The 26,273-nt window shown below is 50.7% G+C and overlaps 1 protein-coding gene across 1 annotated transcript; it reads right to left on the bottom strand.

The window, feature by feature from the left end:
* Positions 1-780: 780 nt before the first annotated feature.
* On the bottom strand, positions 781-24,881 carry RBP1 (retinol binding protein 1). Its single transcript, XM_047735749.1, has 4 exons — positions 24,428-24,881; positions 23,731-23,909; positions 2,887-2,988; positions 781-1,026 (listed from the first exon to the last, which is right to left on the bottom strand). The coding sequence occupies exons 1-4, from the start codon at positions 24,498-24,500 to the stop codon at positions 973-975; spliced, it is 408 nt and encodes a 135-aa protein (XP_047591705.1). The 5' UTR covers positions 24,501-24,881; the 3' UTR covers positions 781-972.
* Positions 24,882-26,273: the final 1,392 nt, after the last annotated feature.

The raw sequence follows: 26,273 nt of genomic DNA, 5'->3' as shown, positions 1-26,273 counted from the left end.
TGGGGTGCCTGGGTGGCTCAGTGGGTTAAGCCGCTGCCTTCGGCTCGGGTCGTGATCTCAGGGTCCTGGGATCGAGCCCTGCGTCAGGCTCTCTGCTCTCGGGAAGTCTGCTTCCTCCTCTCTCTCTGCCTGCTTGTGATCTCTCTCTCTCTGTCAAATAAATAAATAAAAAATCTTAAAAAAAAAAAAAAAAGAGTTAAAGGAGGGCTTTACAGCAGCCCATAGATGATTTGGGAATATTTTGGGGGCGGTAAAGTATAGGCTCATGATGCCTCTGAAATCAAATCCAACTGGTAATTGCCTTTGATTGAAGTTCACCTCATTCTAGCTTTGGCTTGCAATTCTATCCAGCTCCATCTCATTCACAAAAAATTTTTAGACCATCTCCTATGTGTACAATCTGGAGCTGGAGATCTCTGTTGGTCAGATCTCCTTAAGCAGGCTTTAAGTGCCCGGGCGGGGAGTTGGGGGGCGGGGAGAGCATCTTCTCTTGCTTCTGTGGCACTCACCATATTTTGGCCCTGAATGGACGTGTAACATGGTAGGTGCTTAATATGTGAAGAGCTGAATGTGAAGTCACACATCATGACCCTGAGCCCATGCCCTTGGGGAAAGAGCTTACAGGTGCACTGTCAGGACTAAATCTGCAGGTGTGTGGATGAATTTCTCCCTCTGCCCAGGGGTGGCTTCAGGAGAAGCGGGCTTCAGGAGAAGCGGGCTTCAGAAGCCCCAGGAAAAAAGTGAGCACCGGGGGGTTTGGAAGATTCTTCAAAACAGATGTCTGGAGGAGAAATCACTTTTATTAGGATGGCTTTGTTTTAAGGAAAAGAAAAGAGACAAAGCCGAGAGAGTGCCTCTGCTAACAGGTGCCTACGGGTGGCTGGACATTTCAGCCCTATGCTGAGCAAAGAAGGGGATCCTGGCCCCAGGGTCCACGCCGCTCACTCCTCCAGATCCAGGTCTCCGCAGGCTTCAGTGCACCTTCTTGAATACTTGCTTGCAGACCACTCCCTGCACTCTCATCTCCTGAAACAAAAGCAGACATTTGCCACTGGCTGGAGCAAGGTCACCTTTGGGGCTCAGTGTGTGCAGGGGCAGGAACTTGGAAAACACTCAGTGTCTATTATTTTTCCTCAAGAGTTGGTGTGAACTAACCAATTCCTTGGAAAGTCAAGTGAACCGGATCTGTGGAGATGGGGCTCTGTTATGCCCCGTAGGCAGAGCTGGCTGGGAAAAAAGGTAGCTGAAAATGGCCAACAGGATCCTCTGATGACTCCCTTCCTCTTACTCTGCTCAAGGGGTTGAAAGGCTTTAAGAACCTCAGTCCTGAGCAGGACAGAGTCTGTGCCCAGGCCTGGGAGAAATCAAGCCCAGATACATGGCTTGTCCCTGAGAGGACTCAGTAGGTTGTCACAGGCCAAGACTGGAAATTAGCACGGAGACTCCAGCTTCTGGCACATGTTGGAGTACCCGGGGAGCCTGAACAATGCCTGGGTCCCAGGCTAGACCAGTTGTATCAGTGTCTCAGTGGGTGGAGCACTGCAACTGCTATTATTAAAAGCTCCCAGGTGGTACTACATGCAGCCCAGAAAACCCATGCTCTGCCTACAGGGCAGCCCCCGTGGAGATGCCAGGAGGAATGACAGCATGGTGTCACCACACCTTGCAAGTGTTTTGTTTTGTTTGAAGGAGGCTGGGAATCTGAATATTTATGTGGCATCTTGTAATTTTTAAACTGTTGCCTGAAGAAGTTTGAAGCTCACTGATGGTCAAATAAAAGAGGCCTGAGGCCCTCAGTTTGCAACTTTGGGCATTAAGCCACAGAACTACTGAGCCGGAAGAGCCAGTAGAGATCACATCGGCTTCCCTCATGGCTCTGCAGTTGAGGAAACAGAGGCCCCGGGAGAAGACGGGCTCAAGGTCAGGCACTGCAGCCCAGGCTCTCCGCATTAGCCTAAACTGCCTCTGAAAGCCATGCCCTCATGCCTCCTCCCAGCACTCACGCATCCCAGGGCTCTTAGGGACTCTGGCCTTTGCAGAACCCCCATGTGGCAGGATGGCATTTTGAAGATGAGGCTCAGGGAAGGAAGGCACTTATTCAAAGGTACCCAGTGAGTCAGAGGTTGAACCCAAGTCACCCGGACCAGGTTTTGTTTTTTTTTTTTTTTTTTTAAACTCAGAAGGAAGGTAATTGAAGAGTTCCAAAGGTGCAGGAGTGATGGGAGGTCTCCTTTCAGAGGATATGTGTTATTTTAGCCCTCCAGGGGCTAAGACCCTTACTCTAGAGTTGTGCATGCTTCTCCCAGACAGCGGATGGAGAAGTGGCTTTGACTAGAGTTCCCAGACTAGAAGCCCACACCTGAACTGGAGAAAGGCTTCTCCTCCCCTGACCTAGAGTGTTGAGATCAGGTCTTAGAGAAGCTTAAAGAATTTTCCTTGGTTCTAGCCTGCCACAACTTGGCATGGTGAACACAGAGTTTGGGAGCAAATTTCAGTTCTTCCAGTTTCTAGCTGTGTAACTTGGATGTAAGTCTCCGTGTCCCCATCTCCAGAATAGGAACCCTAATAGTACCTGGCCCATGGGGCTGCTGAGAGAACAGAAAGAGATATGGAATGCAGAAGAGCTTAGCTCCACATCTGCTGCTTGGCAGAGACATCCCTTCCCCTCCTGCCTCTGACTGGAAAACTGAGTCAGCCTAGACCTTGAAAACACATCCCTTGGTTTTTAAAGTCATTCAAGTGTCTTCTCCTGGTCCTTGGAAGAGAAGCTTCAGAGCAGAACCAAGGCCCAGCTATAAGGCCTTCTTCCAAGGTCCACAGGACCTCAACAGTGACAGCTTCCAGGCCCAGCTCTGCCCCACACCACCCCACACACCAGCAACCTACCAGGTGCAGCTCATCACCTTCAATCCACTGGGTCCAGCCACGTCCCTCCTTTTCACCCTTCTGCACACACTCGAGCTTGTCCCCATCCCAGCTTACCGTTGTCTGCCAAGCAAAAGAATATGGTGGTCAGTTTTGAGCAAGCAGCCCCTGGGGGGCAGCCCCAACCTTGAAAACCCAGGGTGCGCTCAAGTCAATTTCATTACAGAAAATTTGCAGCCGAATTCTGTCCATCATGTGCTCTTTTTTTTTTTTTTTTAAGATTTTATTTATTTGACACAGAGAGACATAGTGAGAGAGGGAACGCAAGCAGGGGGAGTGGGAGAGGGAAAAGCAGGCTTCCCACCAAGCAGGGAGCCTGATGCTGGGCTCAATCCCAGGACACAGGGCTCGATTCCAGGACCTGAATATCATGACCCGAGTCAAAGGCAGATAGATGCCCAATGACTTTGCCCAATGACTGAGCCACCCAGGCACCCCACCACCATGTGCTCTTATTACAGTATGCAAATCAGTTTTAAAATTTACAAAAACCATCCTAAATTTCACTTAAAGGGTTTATTAGAAGAGAAAAGGACATTAGGATGGGGATCTCAGAGCTGGGACTGGGGCTTGGAAGGGAGGAGGGGCTTCGGAGAGTTGAGCTCACACCAGGTGGGCAGGGAGAGGGCTGCGTCCTATCTTGCAGGTGAGGTTAACTTCTCAGAGTGCTCTGCCTCTTCCTAGACCTTCCCCTCCCCCCGCTTCCTTCCTTCTTTCTTTCCTTCCTTCCTTCTATTGTTTCAACCTTTGCAAGTTCTTAGGACACATAAGATTTGAGCCCTGCCCTCAAAGATGTTTCCATCTCATGAAGAATGACCTTAGATATAAATAACCACCTGTAGATACAAATGGCAGCCCTTCCAGCTCTCTGTGCTGTCTCTCAATCCTCATGACTCCGTTTGGAGCATGGATTAGCTTCTCTATTTTACAGAGTGGGTTAAGGGACTGGCCAAGTTCACCCAGGTGGCCAGTGACAGAGTCAGGTCAGAACACAGATCTGTGGGGCTCCAAAACCCTCCTGCCCACTTTGACTACACTTCTTTCTGAGGTGTCCATTGTCACCAGAGTTACAGACCAGATGCTGTGGGATCCCAGATGAGAGTCGAGAAGGGGAAGATCTGGAAGGAGGAGGCAAGAGGGCATTGCCTTGAAGGACAGGAGAATGGAACTGAAGCTGAGGAAAGGAGGCATGGGGAGAGAGGGGTTTTCAGTGGATCACTGTAAGATGAAGAGATGGGACAGCATCAGGCATGCTCGGGAATGCTCCTCAGGTGGGTTCCAGGGAACCTCGGCAGGGGCGGGGGGCGGCGAGGAGGAAGCTCCTACTGCCCGGTGCTCACTGCCACCCCACTCCCCACCCTGGAGCCCTCTCATCTTCTCTGAGCACTTTGTGCCCTGTGCAGGTGCCTGAGCCACACAGTGAACAATCCAAACGGAGTCCTAACTGCCACAGCGGGGAGGCAGGGCTCATAAGGTGGAACCGCCATGTAGGGGAAGGCTGTTTAAGGGGAGGTGGGTAGCTGCAAAGATGGGACATGCCATTGGCACCTGCACAAAAGTCGCAGTCCAGACCATGAGTTCTCAGGGACCTCTTAAGCCCTGTATGTCTGAGTGAGCCCTTGCCACTCCAGTAAGACGCTGAAGTCTCCCGTGGGCACAGGCTGAGCCTGTGGCTTCCCTCCTCCTGCTGTCTGTCTTCCTTTGGCATGCCCAGCACCTGGGCAGGGCACAAAGTGCTCAAGGAAGTTAATGCCCTCGGGCCCCCTCCTCCTATGACAGGTGGGAACACGGGGCCCCAGAGAAGGGCCATTAACTCAGAGGTCTTGGCTTTACAGAGGTAAGGTTCTAGGGCCCTTGTGTTCCTGGACATGTTCAGAGAAGAAGTCTGGGAAACGAGTATGGAGTCAGTGGGGGCACTCCCAGTAGGAGGACCTCAGCCTCCTTCTCCCAAGCCCTCTCTCCCTCCAGGGCCTGCTGATGACGGCTCTCTCTGTTGTTGGGATGAGGCCAGCCATGGAACACAGGCACAAGGGCACCAGGTGGAGCCCCTGAGAGCAGATCAATCAGACCTGTGGAGGCCTGTGAGGAGGGACATGGGGGCGGAGCTCTCTGACATTCCTCAATTTCAAGGAGCTCGTGGAATACTTGGCTTCCCCATCTACTGAACTTCTTTTTGTGTTTATCCAGAAGTCTATTCTGCATACTAAGGGCTCCAGGCTTCATCAGAGGCCGGGACAGGGTTGCTGGTTCCCAGTTAGAATAAACATGCTTCTGCCTCTGCCAAATATATTAGAGTCTATAAGGATAGTCATGCCTTCTGTGCTGGAAAGTGCGGGAAGCGCTCAGAGAAGAGCACAGCAGTAAAAAGAATACCTGTAATCTTGCTTCCTCAGAGATAATTACCCTAACATTGTGATGTATTTAGGTCCAGTCTTTTGTTCTATTAATCCATATATATTTCTGTTTTTTAAAAGTTAGGATTACATCATTTATGGTTTTGTACCCTAGTTTCTTCATTTAATAGAAGCAATTTTCCACTTCAATAAATATTCTGCATAAGCAGTATTTTAATTGTTACATAATATTCAGGAAATGGCTACATAATTTGCGGGGCCCAGCACAAAATGAAAACAAGGGGCTCCTTTTTAAAAAAATGATTCAGAATTTTAAGATGGTGACAGCAGAGCATTAAACCAAGGGAGGGGCCCTTCTGTGTATTGTGGCCTGTGTGATTGCACTGGTCACAGGACCAGGAGGCTCATAAGCCCACTGGTATTTCATTGTATGGGCACACTATTATTTAGCTCATTCTGTATTCTTGGACATTTAGGTTATTTATTATTCTGTGCCATTATATATACACAGTTTTGAATATATCATGTTCTTTTTTATTTTAGGCCAGAGGGGCAGAGGGTGAAGGAGAGAGAGAAAGAATCCCAAGCAGGATCCACACCCAGCACAGAGCCCCATGTGTACTCAATCCCACAACCCTGAGATCATGATCTGAGCCGAGATCGAGTTGGATGTTTAACTGACTGAGCCATCAGGCACCCCTGAACACATCATGTTCTTAGAATAAATTTACAGAGGAAGAATTGTTGCATTAAAGAATATGCATATTTTTAAGGCTTTTGGTAAGTATTGCCAGCTTGATCCACAGAAAGCTCATCCTGTTTACCTTCCAACACCAATGTCAGGGCATGAAGCTTGAAAGTGATGTTCATTAATAGTAAAGCAGGCTTTGCTCCTGAACTAACATGTTACCCTTTCCAGATCATTTTGCATCTTTTAATGGGGACCATTTGGATATAAAAAATAAAATACCTTACCAAGAGAGTGATGGATAGCAGAATTTCAGGCATCCTGAGAGATGGAGGGATTATAGGGAGTGGGTGGAAGGATCTTTGGGTGTAGAGAACCCTTTCTTAGAGCCCTACAATTAGGCCCCTTTATGAGAAGGGTCCCTAACACACAAATGCTATGGCAGTTTCCAAAGGACGCACTTTCTCAACCCCAAGTTCCTATTGACTCTAACCTTGGTTGGATAAGTTAGACAGAACAGAGATGAGAATAGTCTCTGAGGCCGAGCTCAGAGATGTTCAGTAACTTTCTCAGGGTTGCCCAGCTAACAAGGAAAGAATCTGGGTGGGAACATGAGCCTTGCATGACTCCATGCCCCATGATTCCCAGCCTAGGGCAGGGCACCCGGAGATGTCTGCAGAAGACTCTGGGGCCTATAGATACATGCAGGGATTATGCTGAGACTCTGAGCGGCCCCCAGGAGAACACCTTTCGGTTCAGTCTAGCTACTGTTGGCTGTGGGTGCTGGGAGCCAGAGATGGGTCCGAAAGGGCTGACAGAGAAGTACGAGGTGCTTACAGCTCAACATGGTTGGCACTGGGATTAGGGGAAGCCCAGAGGCTGCAGTGCTTGGGAGAGCTCCTCGTTCTAACAGGAAACATAAACTACTATTTTTCTTTTTATTTAAGTGGGAAGGCATTCCAAACAGTGACTAAGGACAAGCAAGCCAGTGCTGTAAAAGCTGCCTTGGGCTTAAGGAGAGGGAGGAACAAGGCTGGGGGGGATATGGGGCCACGCTGCGAGGCTACAAACTGGGACTGTGGCCTGCAGCGTGTTTCCAATGCCCGCCAGTGCTGCTTGCCCCCACACAGCCCCGTGGCTCTGACCTGCTGGGTGGAACCATCAGGGAGGACACTCATCCTGCGGACCAGGAAAACTGCCAGGCTGTCCTCCAAGTTAAAGAGGGCCGGAAGCTCAGCCATCATTTACGCTGGGTTCCTGGTACCTGTCCCCTTACTGTATACTCTCCAGCTGCATCAGGTTGACCCAGTACTCTCAGCAACGAGCACGTTGCTTGGAGTCAGCAGACCTGGGACCTAGCTATGAAGAATGACTCTGGGCAACGGGAGTTGCTTCTGAGCTTCAGTGCCCTCATCTACGAGAGAGGGATTTATGTTATGTATCATGGCCAACTGTTCCGTGGGTGGCCCCAGTGGATCACATATTCACACCCTGGTTAAGTCCCCTCCCACACTGACCCTGGCCTTGGCCACGTGGCTTGTTTTGGCCAATGGGACATGATGCAAGCAGCACCTTTATAAGCACGTGGATGCTGGGGGCTTGGTCTCTTAGAACCCTCCCCTTTGGGAACCAAGTTGCTGGGCTTTGTGGAAGGCCAGCCCATTCTACTGGGTAAAAGGCCAATGGGAGAAGCCTGATTACCGCACAAGAACCAAGACACCCAGCTGAGCCTTATCTACATGCAGAACTGCCAGTCAACACAGAGAACCATGGGAATGCATGGTTGCCCTTTGCTGTTACTAGGTTTGAGGTACTTTGCTATGCAGCATTAGGCAACCAAGAGACCAACCAAGAGAGAAAAAGTACATAAAGTGCATAGGGCTGGCATAAGCAGACTAAGTCATAGTAATCAAGACATCCAGAGTTTAGATAGGGAGGGGATTTGCTGGTCCAAGTTGAACCATAACTAAAAGGCTTTTATTGGAAGTTGGAGGTTTGTGAGGAAGTGATTGATTGGCTATTCATCATGGCTAAATGTTTCAGAAGCTCCTTCCCTTCCAGAAGCCTTAGGACCCAGACCCAAGAGGAGACCTTGCAGGGGCTGCCTGCTGAGCTGGGCGCCCCAGAGCACTGTGATGTCCATGTTCCTAAGACCTAATTAGTTTTTGTTTCAGGAGAAGATCCATTTGGAAACTTCCCACTGGCTCCAAAAATGGTGATTTAGTTCTCCCACTTGGCTATCCTATGTTCACTTTTGGTGGGCACAGATTTTTCTCTTTAAGCTTTGTGTCTTGTGGGAATAAACCAGGCACTCTCCCAGAGGATCAGATTTGTCCTAAGAAAAGAGGGGTGGGGAATTGGGGGGGAGGAGGATGACCTAAGAAGAGATGAGGGAAATAAGGAAAGAAGTAATGTTGGAAGGAGACTGGGTAAGAAACAAGGGTCCCTTGTTTTCTTGGGATAACCCCTGATGACAACCTTCCCCAGCACCTGAGAACTCATCCTGTGACTTCCTTCTGCAGTAAGAGCCAGCCACCTTCACTGGACCAGGAGCAGGGACATCTGAGACGAGGATTTGCTTGCCCTGTGATTGCCATGTCTGAAAGTGTCTTTAAGAGGTTATTCAACCCAGTTTCCCAGCTCAGCCACTCGCTACTGCTTAATCCATTTAACCAGAGCCTAGCAGGGGAATTTGAGGCAAGAGAATGTTCCTGATGTTTTCCAAGTAGCATGGGAAGGCAGATGCTTGTGGGGATTGAGGTGGACAAGGTACCAATGATAAGGATAGGCAGTGCTGCCTTCACTCCCACCACGGGCTCTCGGACTCCACCTTGGAAATGAAGCCCAGATAATTTCAAGGACAAGGGGGGAGTCTGGCCACCTTCAGTTCCTTTCCTTTTTTTTTTTTTTTTTTTTTTTTTAAGATTTTATTTATTTGTCTCAGAGAGAGAGAGAGTACACAAGCAGGGGGAGCTGCAGACAGAAGGAGGAGCAGGCTCCCCAGTGAGCAATGAGCCCGATGCGGGACTCGATCCCAGGATCCTGGGATCATGACCTGATCCAGAGGCAGGCGCTGAACTGACTGAGCCACCCAGGCGTCCCTTTAGTTCCTTTCCTAAGTAATCCTCACTGCAGAGACCAGCAGGTCTGCAAAAAGGCTGGAGTCCAGGGTGGTGGTTGTAAAGTGAAGTCGGTCTAACTTTTCTATTAAAAACAAATAACCTCTAACACTTTGGCCTTGTCAGCAGCTTTCCCAGAAAGACATGTACCTACAGATGAATGAAGACAGAGCTGCATCACCATTTGACAAGGAACTGTCACTTCAAAAGCCATTATCCAGCTCCCCTGACCACTTAGAAGACCCAGCTGGCACTGCTGCATGGGGACCAGTGACACAGAAAACCAGGCAGCCTTCGGAAGCACGTCCCAGGGGTTCCGAGGCCCCCTTGTCCTGCGCAGATGACCTGTACTGGGAGTGACAGACCATTCCCACTAAATGGATTCATCTCTTGGCAGTGACCCAGCATGGTCTACAAATAGTGGGATTCAACCTGCCTCCCAGGGATCTGTGACAGTTGTTAAGGGTCCTACATGCCCCAAATACCCGTTCCGATGAGCCGGGGGAGGATGGATTATGGACCCCTCCACACTTGCCCACACAGCTCCAGCAAGCCCTGTGTTCATGCACCCACCTCCCGGATATGGCTGGGACTGAATCTTACTGTCTCTGAGGCTCCAGAGCCACATCAGAAGGGAGGCTGCCATGTTGCAAAAGCCAGAGCCAGGACTGAACCAGGTCTGACCCCAAAGCCTGTGCTCTTGAAATTCTGGAAGGGGTGGGGGACTGAAAAACCAGATAGTGAGTAGACACTTCCTCTACATGATGTGAATCGTTAAAAGATGCAAATTGGCCACTCCTCCTGGTTGATTTTAAAGTGTGCATCATCCGTTGACTTTAAAGTGTGCATCACCCATTGAGCATTCCTGGGACAAAAAGAAGGTTCTCAGCCTCTGGTGCCTGTGTTAAATAACTGAGCAGATGAGAAGGTCAGGGAAGGTAATGGAGAGCCTGCTGAGTGCCAGGTACTTCTGTTTCACTTGACTTTCAAGCTTTATCTCTGATAAAAACTAGACTTAGTATTAGACTTCGTTAGGCAACCAGCCTAAGTCTCCTAGGGGTTATGGGCTGAGCCTTCACTTGGATCCAGTTCTTTCTGGTGGAGAAGTCTACTTGCTGCCCACAAGGCAAGGCCAGGTGAGCGAAGGGCCCACTCTTCTCCTGATCCACCTCTAGGAGGCTGGCCATTATCTAAAATCAGCACATTTGGGGGCTGGGGGAGAAGCCAATTCTCTCTAAAAGCAAATTAAAATGAAATTAATAAGGCCTTAAAATGTGAACGAGTAATTAGAGACCAAAAAGCTGTTAAAAGCAACTACTTCAAACCAGTAAAGCCACAACAAGGCCTTTGTGGGCATGAGAGAATGAGACACTAATGCCACAAAGGAGCTAACAGCAAATGGTAACAATTCTTAGGACAAACGAAATGCTAAAATGTTAAGACTAACCTTGACATGTCATTTTTAAAATTCCTTAAACATTCCAGGAATTTCCCAGGATCAATTTTAAAACAAGAAGCCCTCAGAGAGCTCAAGGCCCTATGAGGCCAATATTCTGGATAGGGAGGAGGGAAATGGGACTGGGGAAGGTCACAGGGCTCATGTGGAACTGTGCTCAGTCAATCCAGGGACCCAGTACCAAGTGTCCCAATCTAGGGACCCGAAGGCTGGGCTGGACCCCAGCCACGCCATGGAGCAGCTCAGCCTGGAGGGAAGGCAGACATGGAAACTGGCATTGATTGCACTGGTGTTCCATGTTGGGCTAGGTGGTGGGTACCCAACCCAGCCTGGAGGGTCAGGGAGGGATTCCTGGTGGAAGGAAGAGCACCACTGTCATTGTCACCATCATCAACATTACCCTAACAACATGGGCTGAATACTCACTACGTGCTAGGCAGGGTATTAAGCGCAACATGGGTCATATCTTGCTGGAGCACTTACACTTGCCCCGTTTTACAGATGTGGAGACTGAGGCTTTCAGATCACCCAGCCATATAGTAGGCAGATGAGACTTGACTCCAGAGTCCATGTTCTTGGCTATTGTGCTCTGCAGCTACCTGATCTCAGCCGATTCTTGAATGAGCAGGATTCTCTGGCATGGTTCTGTGCAAGGAAACAGTCGACAGTTGTAGGTTTGACACCTGCACACTAGTCTCGGGTGCTAGAAACAGAGGCAGTGAGGCGAGGACCCTACTCTCAAGAACACACAGACTATGAAAGAAGACAAGTAGAATTCCAGTAGAATGGCAAGCGCTGGGTAGAAGTAGGTGATGGTAGTTGTGGAAGGGGGAAGGCATCTCATCAGTCTCTGATATAGGGACAGAGGTCCATCAGGGGAGGCTTCCTGGAGGAGGTAATTAATGCTGGAAGTAAAGCTAGAACTGACACCAGAAAACACCATGAGAGTTAGGTTAAGAAGGAGAAATTGGAAAAGAGGAATGAGGGTATCCCAGTTAGCAGCCTGGACAGATGCAGGGAGGCAAGGGCTGCATGTGGGAGGCTTCTCAATGAGCTCTGCCCAGCGGGACTCTCTCGGCATGACCCTCCCCCTGGAGTCTCACCCTTTACCTCTAACTCCAGAATTTCCTGGGAAGAGATGACTCAGCCTCTCTTTTCCTGCACTTTCCGTCTTTGTGGCTCCAACCAGCCAGGCCTGGAGCAATGGGCAATCCGGATGTTTGCAGGCAGAGCTGGCCTGCTACTTGAGCTGGGGGTGAGGAGTCAGCTTATTATCAAGTCCACCCTGGCAGTGGGGGGTGGGGGTAGAGGGGGTGGGGATAGGGAGGAGCCATCCTGCCCCAGACAGCTCGGAGGGGCTTTGCAGGGCAGAGTCCACCACAGCCTCATCCTTTTCACAAGAGCCTCCGGTTCCTTCTTTTTATCTTTCTTTTCCTTTTTTTCTTCTTCTACTTTTTATCTTTCAAGGCAAACAGAAACAAGCCGCTCCCACAAGATAAGAGATGCTAGCTCAGTAACCGAGGAGGAGTCGCCAGCAGGTCAGCGTCTCTAAACCGAGAGCTCTTTGGGGTCTGGGATCTTTTTATTCACTGCAGGATACCAACCCCACCTGGGGATCTATGCGGAGAAAAAGCATATTACCAATGAATGAATGAACCAACAGCAGAAAACATTCTAGGGCAGTCTTACAATTTTTCGGGCAATGATCAGATTTTTTTTTTTTTTTGTAGACAAAATATCCCAGGCAATGTAGCTGTTTATTCTTTTGTAGATTAGCCTTAGAGAAACGTGTTAGCCATTGTGTGCTTCTGAGTCCTGGAGAACTTAGTCATCACGCCCAGGGTCACACAAGCCAGGAAGAGTATGAATCATGGTTTCAACCCACTTCGGCCCAACTCCAGATCTACCCCCTGCCCACTGTTCCCACATGAGCTTGCAGCCATGGATGCTTTTGCTGCCAATCAGTGACTGGGAGGCTATGGGGCTGGAGCTGGCCCCACCACAGGACTGTGTGACAGCCTTGGAGAGATCCAGGCCTGAGTCCCAATCCACCCCTGCTTCTGTCCAGCAGGGAGACCCTGAGCACTGTACTCTACCTTCTGAACCATCATGTTCTCACCTGCACAGCGGGGCCAGTGAGCCCTGCCCCAGAGCAAGAACCATGGGGACAAAATGACACAAGGGGCTGCAAGGACCTATTTCAGTGCTAGAAACAGAAAATACTTCAGTGAGCCATAGTTCCCTCTGTGGCTGGCCTTGCATTTGATATGCTAGACAGGGGAGCCCACAATTTGCATGTCCAGTGCCTACCACAGAGGGCTCCAATGTGTTCATCAAACAAGTGTCAAGGCCCTGTGAGGCCAGCATTCTAGATGGCGAGGAGAGAAATGGGGCCGGAGAAGGTCTCAGGGCTCATGTGGGACTGTGGGACTGTGGAACTGTGGCATGTTCTCTCTGGCTGTGGAGAGGGCCCTGCCCTTGGCTCCTACTCTTGGACTAGACGATCGCAGGCTTTCCTGCCTCTAACCCTCACTATGAAGTAGTAGGTACTCCTGATTTTATAATTATCCCCAATTTCACAGACAAGTCAAGGCAAGGAGAGGTGAAATAACTCGTTTAAGGCCACCCAGTTTGTAGCTGGCATAGATGGCATAGATGTCTCCAAAGACAACAGTCTGGCTCTAGAGCTAAACCAGTTATGACTCAGCCCCACCTCTCAGGCCTGCCTCAGAGGGCGTCCAGCCATGGCCAGCCTCCACCATGGGGAAGAACGAGAGCCAAAGCAGACCCCGCTCCTCTGCCCCTGACATTTCTGTCCCATGACAGCACTACTTCACGGGGGTCACTGCATTGGAAATTTCAAAAGCCTCCCAGAGAAATTCTTCCAGAGCTGGGACTGTGAACATAACAAGGACCCCAACCCTCTCTGGTAACAATCTGGAGTCAGACTACCAGGATCCCAAAGCGGGCTCCACCAGTTACCTCATCAGGTATCACCAGAGGTGACACCTGTTCCGCCTTTCATTCATTTCACGTACAATATAGGAAGGATTCGGGCATCTTCCTTAAGGAATTGTGAGGATTGAAAGGATTTGTGCATGGAAAGGGCCAAGAATTCCTCGCACATGGGAAACACCCAATAAGCGTTATTGTTAAATGGCAAATGGATTCTGTAGTGGTTAAGATCTACCATTTACATTGTTTGAGGTCCTGCTATTTTTACTTAACACCCATTTGACAAACACACTGAAGCCTCTAGGCACTGGACATGCAAAGTATGGGCCCCCCTGTCTAGCATCTCAAATGCATGAACAAGTGTCCCAGGTGCCCTGGGGACAATAGCTGCAGAGCGGGACAGTGAAGCAAAAGGAAAGGATGAGCTGGGATGGGGGAACAGTTGAGCTGGTCTTGACCAATGGTATTTATTCAGCAGGGGACTTATCTCAAGTGAGTGGAGAGATGAAAGAAGGATGGCAAGCGAAGGCACCTGCACGTGGTGGTGGTGGGGAGGGGCGAGGATAAGGAGTGAGCCAGGGAATGGAGGTGCAGAGACAACCACGGGCATGTCCTGGAAAGCCCAAGCCCCCTCAGGACTTGGCATGTCATCGGTGGGGAGCCCCTGGGGGTTTGGCTAGGGAATGAGCTCATCAGATTCCCTTTTTAGAATGTGAAGGGTGGGCGGAAGTACTGAATATGGTGGATGGGAGAAATAATTCATAGAAAGTGCTGAGCCTGGTGCATAGGAGTAAGCGTAAAGGGGGTTTATTATTATTGTTACCAGCATGAGACATTCAGAGCTGTGGGGATGGGGGAAGGGAAGGAGAGGCTAAGAAGCAGAATCCACGGAACTTGTTGATAGGTTGCCCATAAACACTTTTCATTTATCTTCACAGTGGTCATTTATGGGGCTACGCAGTGGTCTACGGAATTAAAAAGCCACAGTCACTCTGGCCACCTGTAGTTATGTGGCACTTAGCCACATGGGCAGGAGGCAGCCAGCTCTGTCAACCACACAGGGTCAGGGGTCAGAGAGATGTGAAGTTGAATCCCAGGGCTATGGTTAACCAGCAGTGTGACCCTGGGTGGGACCTGAGGGTCCCCTCTGTAAAATGAGAGTAGCACCTCTTCTCCAGGATTATTGGGGAGTTATATCATACATGTAAAGTGCTAGGGCAGAGCCTCCCACTTGGAAGCCCCTGGAGGGTGGCTTATGTTTCTGTGTGGACTGGTGAGGATAATTATCAGACAGCTACAAACAAATACCTTCGTACAAACAGATGCAGCTTTTTTTCCCCTCTTTTGAATGATTTTCCTGGAATATAATCACAGAAGTGGGATATCTGAGCCAAAGAGCAAGAAGACTTTTCTGACTCAGTGTGCACTGCCATACGGGATTTCTTCCCCCTCATTTTCTAAAGGCAGAGCCACTTGTGTTGTTAAGGCTGGTCAAGGTGGGTTTTGCGGCCTGGCTTCTCCTTTACCCCTGCCCTCACACCTTCCGTGTCCACCTGGTTTATATAGCTCTTCCCCAGAATCTCCTCTGCTGTTCTTGGACCCTCAGGCCAGGAAAGAAGGGGGGCAGGGGCAAGGAAGGACAGACTCATTAATACCACTATATCAAAGACAACTAGCATTCTAAGGTATTTGCTTATTAAAGGAAACACCTAGGGATGCCTGGATGGCTCAATCGGTTAAGCGTCTGCCTTCAGATCAGGTCATGGTCCCACTCAATCCTGGGATTGAGTCCTGCATCAGGCCCCTTGCTCAGCTGGGAGCCCGCTTCTTCCTCTGCTTCTGCTCTCTTTCTCTCTGACAAATAAATAAGATCTTAAAAAAAAAAAAAAGGAAATACCTAGAAAAGTCTTGGGATATTTAACCAAAATAAATGTGCTTTAATGTTGGAATTTCAGGCAGCGTGACAAAGCCCTGGGGTTCCTGTTTGGAGGATGAGGGGTGGAGTGTGTGTGTGCGTGTGTGTGCGTGTTTGTGCATGCGCGCGCACACACACACATGCGTGTTCCAGCATAACTCAATCTGTAAAACAGAGATAGCTACAAAAATGCTTCCCAGGGAGGAAGCTTTTGTGAACCGGGCACAGAGCTTGTTGTCAGAGTTTTTGATCAACTCCAAGTCAAATATGAATAAATCCCCAAGCCCATGTGGAAGGTCAGCAGCTGGACCTGAGTTGCAGGGGCCGGTTACCAGAGAAGCCTTCCATGGGGCAAAGGGGTCCGGAAGAGAGCCCTCAGCTCACAGCCTCCAGAGGGCTGGAGAGGAGGGCAGAGGGGGTTTCCCACCCACTCACTTCTGGTTCTAGGCCCTGTGACTGCTTCAACCAACAGAATACAGAAAAATATGGCTATATGATTTCAGAAGCTAGGGAGATCCCAACAGTGTCCCACCCTTACTTACACCTTGTTCTCTTGATCCTGTCATTCCTGGGACCCAGCAGCCAAGACCTGAGGAAGCGCAGGCAGCCAGGAGACAGTGAGTATGAAGGGCCATAGGGAACGGGGATCCTCCAGCTAGGAGGACCAGCCACCCTCTTTGCGCTCTGTCCAGATTTCAGATTCATGAACAAAATAAACCACTGCTATTGCTTGGAGTGTGGGAGCACTAAGTTTTGGAGTGGTTTGTTACACAGCAATAGAAAAAGGATATAATTCACCACCACACTGAATTTTCACACCAATCCCATCCGTGCTGCTACCCCGGCTCATTTTTACAGATGAGGAAACACAGCTGGAAGCTGGACCCAAGACTCAAATCCAGGTTCATCTCAAAGCCAGAGCTCCTCAGTGCTTCGTCGTAACCCCATACTTGCCCACACACTATTGGCGCCTGCTGGGCACACTGCACACACCGCTGGTGTCATCTACTTAAAGCTCCGTTGCAGAACACTGTGGGCTGCTGCGAGTTTGGCATCCCCAGGAAGACTCCATCCACAGGGACTCGACCGCATCTCTCTGCTCTCATTCGGCCCCCCAGAACCAGGCACCCAGAGCCCCGGCATGGGCTTACTACTCTGAGTCATGACCAGCACATCACAGGATCCTGGGCACAGGCCATCCCACTTCCTCATTTTTCTTTCCTAGTAGTTATCAAAAGCATGGTCTTTGAACCAGCAGCATCAGCATCATCTGGAAACTCAATAGAAAAACCCGTTCTTGGGTCCACTCCAGACCTTCGGAATTGGAAACCTAGGGGGGTGGGCAGCTCAAGTTTAGGAACTATGGCTCTGGCTATTGATGTGGTTCTTAACCATGATCCGTGGACTCCGAAGATCTGAAAATGTTTTTAGATGCAAGTGAAAGCAGTTCAAATAGCTGAAGGCGAAGGAAAAGGAATGGCTGGCTCAAGCACATGGGAAGTCTTGGAGATGAGCTAGTGGCAGGGGCTCCAGCATACCCCCAGCATCGCAGTTTCTCTCTCGCTCATTTCTGCTTCTCTGCTGGTCTCCTTCTCTTTCCCTTCTGCTGGATTTCTCCAGGCAGCTATGGGCGATGGCACGGCACTTAACATCCCGCCAGCTGATGAACTTCAGGGGACTAGAACACAGCTCTCTGCCAGGGTCCCTAAATTAAATCCCAGGAAAGGGTGAGATTAGGTCACATGTACAGTAATGTGACAAGTCATGGGACACTGTCATCATCCTGGTGTGGGGTCTCATCCTACGAGAGAGAGTGTACGTGACTGGCAGCTCCTCCTGACCCCACAAGGTGAGTGAGGGTGTAACTCCCAACAAAATAGGAGGTGCTTCAGTGGGTGGGTGGGGAGCTATGTTGGTCAGAAAAACAACAGCAGTAGCTGCCCCAACTGCCACCTGGTCATTGTGAGTGATTACTTTGACCCCAGTCTAGGGCATCAGAAGGGTTTTGGCCCCTTTTTGCACACAGTGTTGTGGCTTCACAAGACACTGTCCCCCGGACTATCTCTATAGTTCTCAGAACTTGCCTTGAGAGACAGACAGAGCAACAATCACTATGCCCGTTTCACAGGTGGGAGGACAGAAGCAGTGTATCCAATCATTTAAGGTCACTGTCAGTTAGGTCACGGGGGAGGATTCAAACCCAGACTCTCATCACAGTACTCCTCTCCACACAGCAGGCCTTGTCAGTACTCTGTGCTCGCCTCCGGGCGGCGCTGGGCTCACAACAGGGAACTGAGGTGCTGGCCCTCTGGAGAGCTCCGGGGGAGGCCTTGTAATAGAAAACTTCAGAAATAGACCAGTTAGAGTCCTTCCTCTGCCACCAGCTGGCTGGGTGGCCTGACCTCTCTGAGCCTTAGAGTTTCATCTGCAAAATGGGCACAAGGACACTTACAAAACAGCATTTGTTGTGGAGGTCAAAAGAGGCAAATTGTTAAAATCACTTGGTGCAGGCCTGGTGCTTGGTAAGGATTTAGAGCATGTTATTTTCCTTTGTTCCTGCCTAACAAAAAACAAAACCTAACACAACGATGTGATTCTTGAAAGCTACTTTGTGCATTTTATATGGGTTGCTTTAATTCTTCTTTTTGTAATCCTCAAAAGCATGCTGCTGACACCAATTTCAAAGGTCGGGGAACTTTAGCTAAGACTTGAAAGAGACTCCATGTTTCCATTCTGGAAAAGACCCAGCTGAGAGCTGGGGGCCTGACCTGCGGCCCTCCAAATCTGAGGGCACTCACAGCTCGGTGGCCCAGGGAGTCAATTCTGGCACCTGCATCATGTTTTTGTTTTTGTTTTTTTAAATACGAACCAGAAAAAAATTCATTAATGAGTCAAGAACAGGATCAGAAAGCTGGCAAGAGTTAAAACCAAAGGGTTAACAGCAATTTGGTGGATTTCATGCATTACCATCTATAATTAGATGGATGCATGGGGGGATGGGGCACGGATGGGTGGATGGAAGGAAGGAAGTCAGGGTGGGAAGGGAAGGAAACATACAGTTAGAAGAGAGAATTCAGGAGACCTACAAACACTGATATGGAAAGGTTCACAAGAAGTAGCATGAGTGAGAAAACAATGCGTCAAGGAGTGGATTTCTTTCTCTCCTTTTTTTTTTTAATTGTTCAATAGATAGACAGCTTCTATATTCGAGGAAGATTTCCAGCAGATCCATAGAAACAGTAGCAGTGATAACCTCTGGGGAGTGGGAATGAGGCCAAGGGGGGAAGGGGCCCTTTCCTTTGCAGTCCACTGTCTCCTGGGCTATTTGAATTCTTTCTCTCCTTTTATAATAAAAACAAAGAAAGCAACAGAGGGGCGGAGGGCTGGGAAAGCGGAAGGGAGGCTCTGCGGAAGGGGTCATTCTGAGTTCATAGCTGGATATGAAGGAGAAGCTGCAGCCTAGGGAGGAGGGACCAGGCTCCCACGTGAACAATGGTGCCCCCTCCAGGGACAAGCTGACCCAGTGTCCATGGTGGGATGACAAATGGCCCTTCTGCCACCACTGCGTGGAGTGGGGCTCACTGCTGGGATTCCTGACTGAGGCTACCTTCCACCACAAATGCGGCTCCTGCTGGAGGCGCTGAAAACAAAGAACTCCATCATTCCTCATTCCAAGGGATTCCCTGGCCCAGGAGCAGGACGATATCTGAAGTAGAGGAGCACCTTCCTCATTCAAGCTCCCCCACCCTACCAAAGCTCCATGGGCTAGATTTCATACATGATATTGGCCTGAGGTTTCCTCTTCGTGGATAAAGGCATGCAGGAGGCAGCGGGGAGCAAAGCCACACCCGGATCTTTACACATCCCCACCACAATGACAGCCCCTGCGGCTTGCAGGTCAAACCTTACTAGAACAGACCGGGAAATGTGAGCTGAGTGATCCCTGGCCACACAGACCCACGTCCTCCAGCCCTCCACCTGGGAAGAGACCGGAGAGCCATTCCCAGTGGCTCTGGGCACAGATGGCAATGTGCACGGGGCTCAGATGGCTGGACCCAACCAGCCAGTGGCACATGGCCCTCTGCAGCTGTCATTCTAGTTGTCCCACTGTCTATGGAGATGCAGGCACACAGAGATGCTTCCCTCCTTCAGAGCCATGGTTCTCAAGCTTTAGTAGCATCAGAGCCGTGGGACACACTTACTGAACCCCAGACCACTGGCCCCACTCCCTGCAGGACTGATTCAGGAGGCCAGGGCTGTGGCAGGAGAATCTGTGTCTCTACCTAGTTCTTGTGCTGCTGCTGCTGCTGGTTTCCGCTTAGGGAACCGCAGCTCTAAGGAACCCACAAGGCAAACAAAGACATCTGGCTGCTTGATCCCTGACTTCAGGTAATGGGGTTGGGTAAGCGGGAGAACATCCCATCTAAAGGGAGCAATGTGACAGTGTCCCGGGGCTTCACACAGCAACCAGGGTGGAAGAAATGGGCACCCGGTGTTTTCAGCAATCTTGATTTTGTTGGTAAGAATGGCCAGAAATATGAAAGCTCACAATCTTTGGCAATGATTGGCAACTGGCTCTGAAATTTTTCAAACATTGTGCAGGCCAAATAAAACACATCTGCAGGCCAGATTTCACCCCTTGGCTGCAGTCCTAGAGCACAGATAATGTTCCCACATAAGGAGGCAGAATCAGAGGTCACTGAGCCAGCAAGCCCCTGGGCCCTTCGGGGAAGGATGTCAGTGTGACTGCAAGGCTCCCAGCAAGAGGTCCCTGCAGCCAGTGGAGCTGCATCTAGGCTCCCAAACGGGTCCTCATCATTCCTATCTTCCCCAGCCACACCCTGCACTCCAGTCTTTGTGGACTGCCCCTCCCTCACCTCCGAAATCCTCTCCCAACCAGGCCTTTTCTGACTGCTGGGCCTTTGCGCCTATGGTTCCCTTGGCCTGGAATACTCTTTTCCCTTCTCCACATCTGCCCTAATTCTTGGTGGGCTTTCAAGGCCCCCCTCAGTTGGACAACTTCGATGACTGCTGCTTCCTCACCCCTTTACACTGTGCTCCTCAGCCCACTGAAGAAAATGGCCTGAGGATGCCCCTGTCTCCTCCCCGGGCAGGTGCCCCTGGGTCTGCAGGGCTGAACCCAAAGCCTGGGGTGGGACAGGTCTGAAATTGCATTTACCTACTGCTGTTCTCTTGGCCTTGACCTTTCTCTTGTCCCTTTCTGTTTGCCTGGCTGTTTCCTGCCTATCCTTTAAGCCACAGTTCAGACTACTTCCTGTGGGAAAGTTCCCTGACCTCCCAGATCCAGTAGGGGGTCCTCCTCTGGCTGTCCTGCCCCGATCCACACAGCAGTCACCCTGTGACTGGCCTCCCCCCTGCACTGAGCTCCAGGTCAGGAATCCTGTGCAATTCATCTCAGTAACACAGAGGCTGCAAAGACAGTATAAGCACCATGACATGTTTGTGGGACCAAGAAAGGGCTGAAAACAGATGAACGCATGACCTTAGGTGAGAAATGAGACCCCTGTCATGTTCTGGGAAGGAAGCTTAGAATGAAGCCAACTTGGTGCTGAGAACAGATTGGCCTCCTCCTGGCCACTGCTCCTGGCTGGTGGGTGCAGAGCATGTGGAGCAGAAGGGGCCGTGGTGAAAGTTCGCTTTGGCGAACTGGTGCCTTGCCCCAGACACACACGGGCCTTAGAGACCTCAGCCAATGTGGCCCCTTGGCAGGCAGCTCCTCAGACTTTGCAAGCCTCGAGCAGACAGTAGCTGTAATTCTATTATCCTACACCCACTGCTGGCCATGCTCTTCCCTGTAGGCCTCCATCCAGTTGGCAGCCCAGAGAAGAAGGGCTTCTCTGCGATGCGAAGGGCCATGGGCAGGCTGGAGCAGAGGAGCTGTCCAATCCCCCAAAAGCAACAGCGAGGTAAGTGAGTGCCTGTATAATTGAGAGAGGGCTGTCCTCAGTCCTGCGACCACAAAGGTGACACGAATCCTACAATCCCATCTGGTTTGGCCTGGAGCTGGGCTCTCCGATCTGGTCACCTGGATTGTCCTAATGTCCTTCTGCTGGGCTGAGGAAAGAAGGTAGCCATGTGCTCCTTCCTTTGTGTCTGAAACCCCCCCTTCCATCCCTTTTGTCTTGTGTCAAAGTCACCTCCTCCAAAAGTCCTTCTGGGATCTCCTCATCTGGGTACTTCCCTTTGTCACCCCTGATTGCACTGTGTTCTGACAGTTTGTGTGTCTGTCTCCACCACCAAAACTGTGAGTTCCTGGACACCTGGGATTGCAACATCTCCCTGGGTCTCCCTGTGCCCAGTGCAGCGATTAGCCTGGTAGTACCTACCAGGTACTGGGCGGAGGTTAATGGCAGGGACTCTGGAGCTGACAGACAAAATGCAAATCCTCCCTCTGCCACTCACTTAACCTCCCCAACGTTTCACAGCGAGAAATCCTGCCCCGGTTTTCTTATCTGTAAAATGGGGTTGAAAACAGTTCTGTGGATAGTGAGGTGAAATAAAACGGTAGCAGGACATGGTGCATAGTCAACCCTTGATGAGCCCCAGCTAGTATCACTAGGTGATCAATGAATGTTTCACACATTATTGGATGATGCAGGGAGTGCAAGACGGAAGATGATTAGCCAAGTAAGTACAAGCCAGCACATTCCAGAGACTGCAGCGACCCAGAATGGATCGAGATGTCTGATGTGCTCTGTGAGTCCCCTAAGAGTAAGCTGTGGACAAGGAGTTTTCTTACAGTACAGTTTCATGCAGCCAGCCAGGAAGAAGATGTTGGGCAGTGATCTGAAAGGCAGAGCCCCACCTCGCCAGGGCGGATGCTGTCTGCTGGTCTCCTTTCCCTCTGGGAGCCCCTCTGGGGATTCAGGGGCCTTAGGTCCTTTAAAGGCACAAGCTGACATGTTCGTACAATAATATTGGCCTCTCCAAAGATGCTCCCTGATGGCTACCCCCTCTTCTGCCATCATTCCAAACAGCAGACTCAGACACTGACACCTGACTACTGTCAGATGAATTAACAAGAGAGGATGAGGAGTCCAGGCCTGGGGCTCCTTATCCTCACACACTGGCACCTCTTTAGCCACAGTCCCAGTGAACCTCTACCACCTGGTTTCTGCAGAGGCGACCAGCAGAGAGGTACCTGGCAGAAGACAGGAGGGTGGGCTTCCCATCCAAAGGTTCAAATCCCATCTCTTACAAATCTCTTCCCCTCCCAGAGCCTTGGCCATTGCATATTATGGGGTCACGAATCTCTCCCTCACTGGGTGGTGTGTAAAATAACAGGCACATTGTAGGACACATAACAGACCTTCAGTAAATGGCCAGAGGGGGAGGGGAGGAGGAGGGGGAGTATCTCCTCAATAAGCAAGGCAGCTGCCTGGGGATGAGCATACGCTAGCTTGGGACCCAAGACTGGGAAAGGGATTCCGGGAGCACCCTGACCTCTCAGTGACCCAAGAATGTTGATGGAGACTTGAGGCTGGCCTTCCAGAGTTTGCTGTAGAAATGCTAATTGGGGTCTCCAGGTCATCAGCTTCCCACCCTGGGGGATGTGCTGCTCCCTTCCCTCCCCCTCCTGTACCAAGGCTTCCTCTAGTCTGGGCTGCAGTGGCACTGACCCACTAGTAGGGGCTGGCTGCAAAGTTCAAAGGAAGCTCAGCCAGCAGTGGAGGACAGGGCAGGGAAGGGGACAGCTAGGAGCCAGATCTCGGTTTGGGGACGAGGTGGGGCAGATCGGAAGCTTCCAGGGGATCATGATGTCCCTTGCTTCCTAGGGTGGCTTCATGCTAGATCATAGGGAACGTTTTACACTTGAAAAGAATTCCCTGTGTTTCTTCTTTCCTTCCTCCCTCAGGCCACAGTACAGCCAGAGGCCAACAGAGGCACAGACTTGTGGGGAATTCCAGCCCAGCTCCTCCCTGGCTTTGCTATTCTGGGCATGTTACTCATCTCCTCATCTCTTTGAGACTGTTTCCTCATCTGTAAAATGGGCATACTCAACCCTCCTCACAGATTGTTGTGAAGATTAGGTGAAGTCAAATATATAAAGAAAGCACCTGGCTCAGTGCCTGGACACAAGAGAGACTCAACAAACTGCGGCTTTCATAACCATTACTCTCCTGTTTGGACAGAGTCCTATGCTTGATGAGTCCGCGCTGTCAACTTTTGTGGGCTGGCAGTGTGAAGATCCCTAGTCCCTAAAACATAAGGGCCCTGGCTCCCCTCCCAGATGAAGGAGCCCAGCCTTTGGGCAAGCTCCCTGGGCGGGAGATGCCCAGGCATATGCAAATCCTCACCATGCACTTGCGGTCATCTATGCCCGTCAGATCCTCCTCAAACTCCTTCCCAACCTGGAAGTCCATGATATAGTTCCTGAAAGTGCTCAGCGTTCGAATGATCATGTGGTCGCCATCCTGCACGATCTCTTTGTCTGGCTTCAGCAAGCTGGCAATTTTGCGCAAGGCCACATTGACATCTGCAGGGGTTGCCGGGGAAGAGAGAAGCAGAGTTGGCAGGAAAATTCTGAGAACTGTCCCAGGGTAGCGGGGGCCCCAAGAGCCAGCTCCTTCCCAGGAGAAGGACCTTTGGGGTTCCCTGCACACTTAGCGCCGTCTTAGCGAGCAGCCAGTTCTGCGTCTTTTTTTCTTTCTTTCTTTCTTATTCTTTTTTTTTTTTTTTTGCAACAAACTTTTCTGCCCTTATGCTGACCCTTTGAAAACAAAAACTAGCAAACTAACCCAGCTTTCCTAATGAAGTTATCCACGTCTAGAGCCAGCTATCAGATGTTTACCACTAATTAGCTCTAACAACACCCACCCTCCCAGCCGGAACCCTGGCGGCCCAGGTCCTTTCGCTGCCCCGCGCACGAAGCAGAGGCCGGTCCCTGCGGAAGCAGGCGGGCCGCGGGCCCTGGAGGGCTCTAGAGAGCCCACCGCTGGTCCCCGAGGGTCTGGTCGGGGCGCCACGGGCCGAGTGCCCCGGGCAGCTGCTTACCGAGCGCGCGCAAGTACTCTTCGAAATTATCGTTGGCCAGCATCTTCCAGTACCCGGTGAAGTCGACCGGCATTTCGGGGGGCTACTGGGGCGGGTCGGCCACGGAGCGGACAGGAACAGCTCTGGGCTCTGCGGGCGCAGCGGCTACGGACGCGATCCGGGTCGTGGGCGGCCCGGAAATGTGAGCCCTTGGGGTGCAGGGGGCTCTGAGGGGCGGCGACAGCTGGATTCCAGGCGCTCACAAAGCCCGGGGAAGGCTTCCTAGCAGCCTTCGCTCCTCCCCCTTCGTGGGGGCGGGGCGGGGATGGGGGTTGTTGGAGGGCCAGGTTTGTCCCTGGCCCGAGGCCACCTTCATTCAGAACTTCAGGTCGCCTCCCAAAGAAAGAGGAGATGGGGATGAAGGAGGGGCTTTACTGGCCCAACTCCTCGGTTCCTGCGGGATTCCTTCCAATGCCTTGAACTTCTCACATTCAACAGCCGCTTGAGGGTTAAGAAAGAGTCTCCTGACGTTTGCTGGAGTGATTAGGAAAGAGGCCACTTAACTGGACTTTGTCTGAAGTCCCTCGCCTGTTCCGCCTGGCCCAATCGGGCTGGTGGGCGGCCAGGGTCAGGAAAGCAGGGCGGTTGCGCTCTGGACAAGAAAGTGGGTACTTTTCACATCCCTCCCCCAAATAAAAGCAAAGTTGATGATGATGTTGATGAAGTAAGTATGGTTTAAAAGGCCTTCTAGTGGGCACCTGGGTGGCTCAGTGGGTTAAGCCTCTGCCTTCGGCTCAGGTCATGATCCCTGAGCCATGATCCCAGGGTCCTGGGATCGAGGCCCGCATTGGGCTCTCTGCTCAGTGGGAAGCCTGCTTCTCCCTCTGTCTCTGCCTGCCTCTCTGCCTACCTGAGATCTCTCTCTGTCAAATGAATGAATAAAATCTTTTAGAAAAAATAAAAATAAAAATAAAAGGCCCTCTGGGTGGTGGTTCTGAGGCACGGTTAAGTTTGAGATCCCCTGCTTTATACAAATGTAAGCAATGATCAATACACCGCAGATTTTTTTCTCCTTCCCTTTCATCCAATGGCTGTGCAGTACTCCAGTATTCTGCACGTTCCTTTTTTCACTAAATACATTCTGGAGACCTTTCTATTTCTGTACATAGAAAATGTCGTTCTTTGGCAGGGCATTCCACTATTTCTCTAGCTTGTCCAGCACTGATGGACATTTGTGTTGTTTCCAATCATCTGCTGTTAGAAACAGTTCCACAATGAAGATCTTTGATCACATTTCCTTTCCCACTGGTGGGTATGTCACAGTACTTTCAAACCTCTGCCTTTGTCAGTAAGGAGATGACATAATCAGGTGGGTTGACTCTTTGACCCTTTATTAAAGATGAACTATCTCTTATAAATTGCTTTTTGCACAAATCAAAGCCTAGGTGACAGCAGGTACTTTCTCTTCTTCCCCTGGCACTGCCATAGCTTCCCGCTTGGCCCCCTCCTCCACCTCCAGCCTGGGGCTCATGTTAGTCCTTACATTGCGGATGGCTGAGTCAGAGGATGCCTCTTCTTTAGGGTAGGGGCAGCTCTGTCCTGGGGAGAGCTTGGATTTAAGTCCCTCTCACCCAGCTTGCTCTCCACCAGGGTTTCTCAACCATGTTACTATTGCCCATTTGGGGGCCACAGAATTCTCTGTTGGGGGTGGTGGTGGTGGGCTGTCCTATGGACTGAAGGACATCTAGCAGCATTCTTGGCTTCTTCCCACTAGATCCCTCTCGGCACCTCCCATGAGGATGTCTCCCGATATTGTCGAATGCCTGAGAGAGGGGTGCGAAATCAGCCCTGGCTGAGAACCACTGCT

The sequence above is a fragment of the Lutra lutra genome, chromosome 1 (assembly GCF_902655055.1).
Source record: "Lutra lutra chromosome 1, mLutLut1.2, whole genome shotgun sequence".
Taxonomy (NCBI): Eukaryota; Metazoa; Chordata; class Mammalia; order Carnivora; family Mustelidae; genus Lutra; species Lutra lutra.
This window is presented reverse-complemented; position numbering and strand designations above follow the sequence as displayed.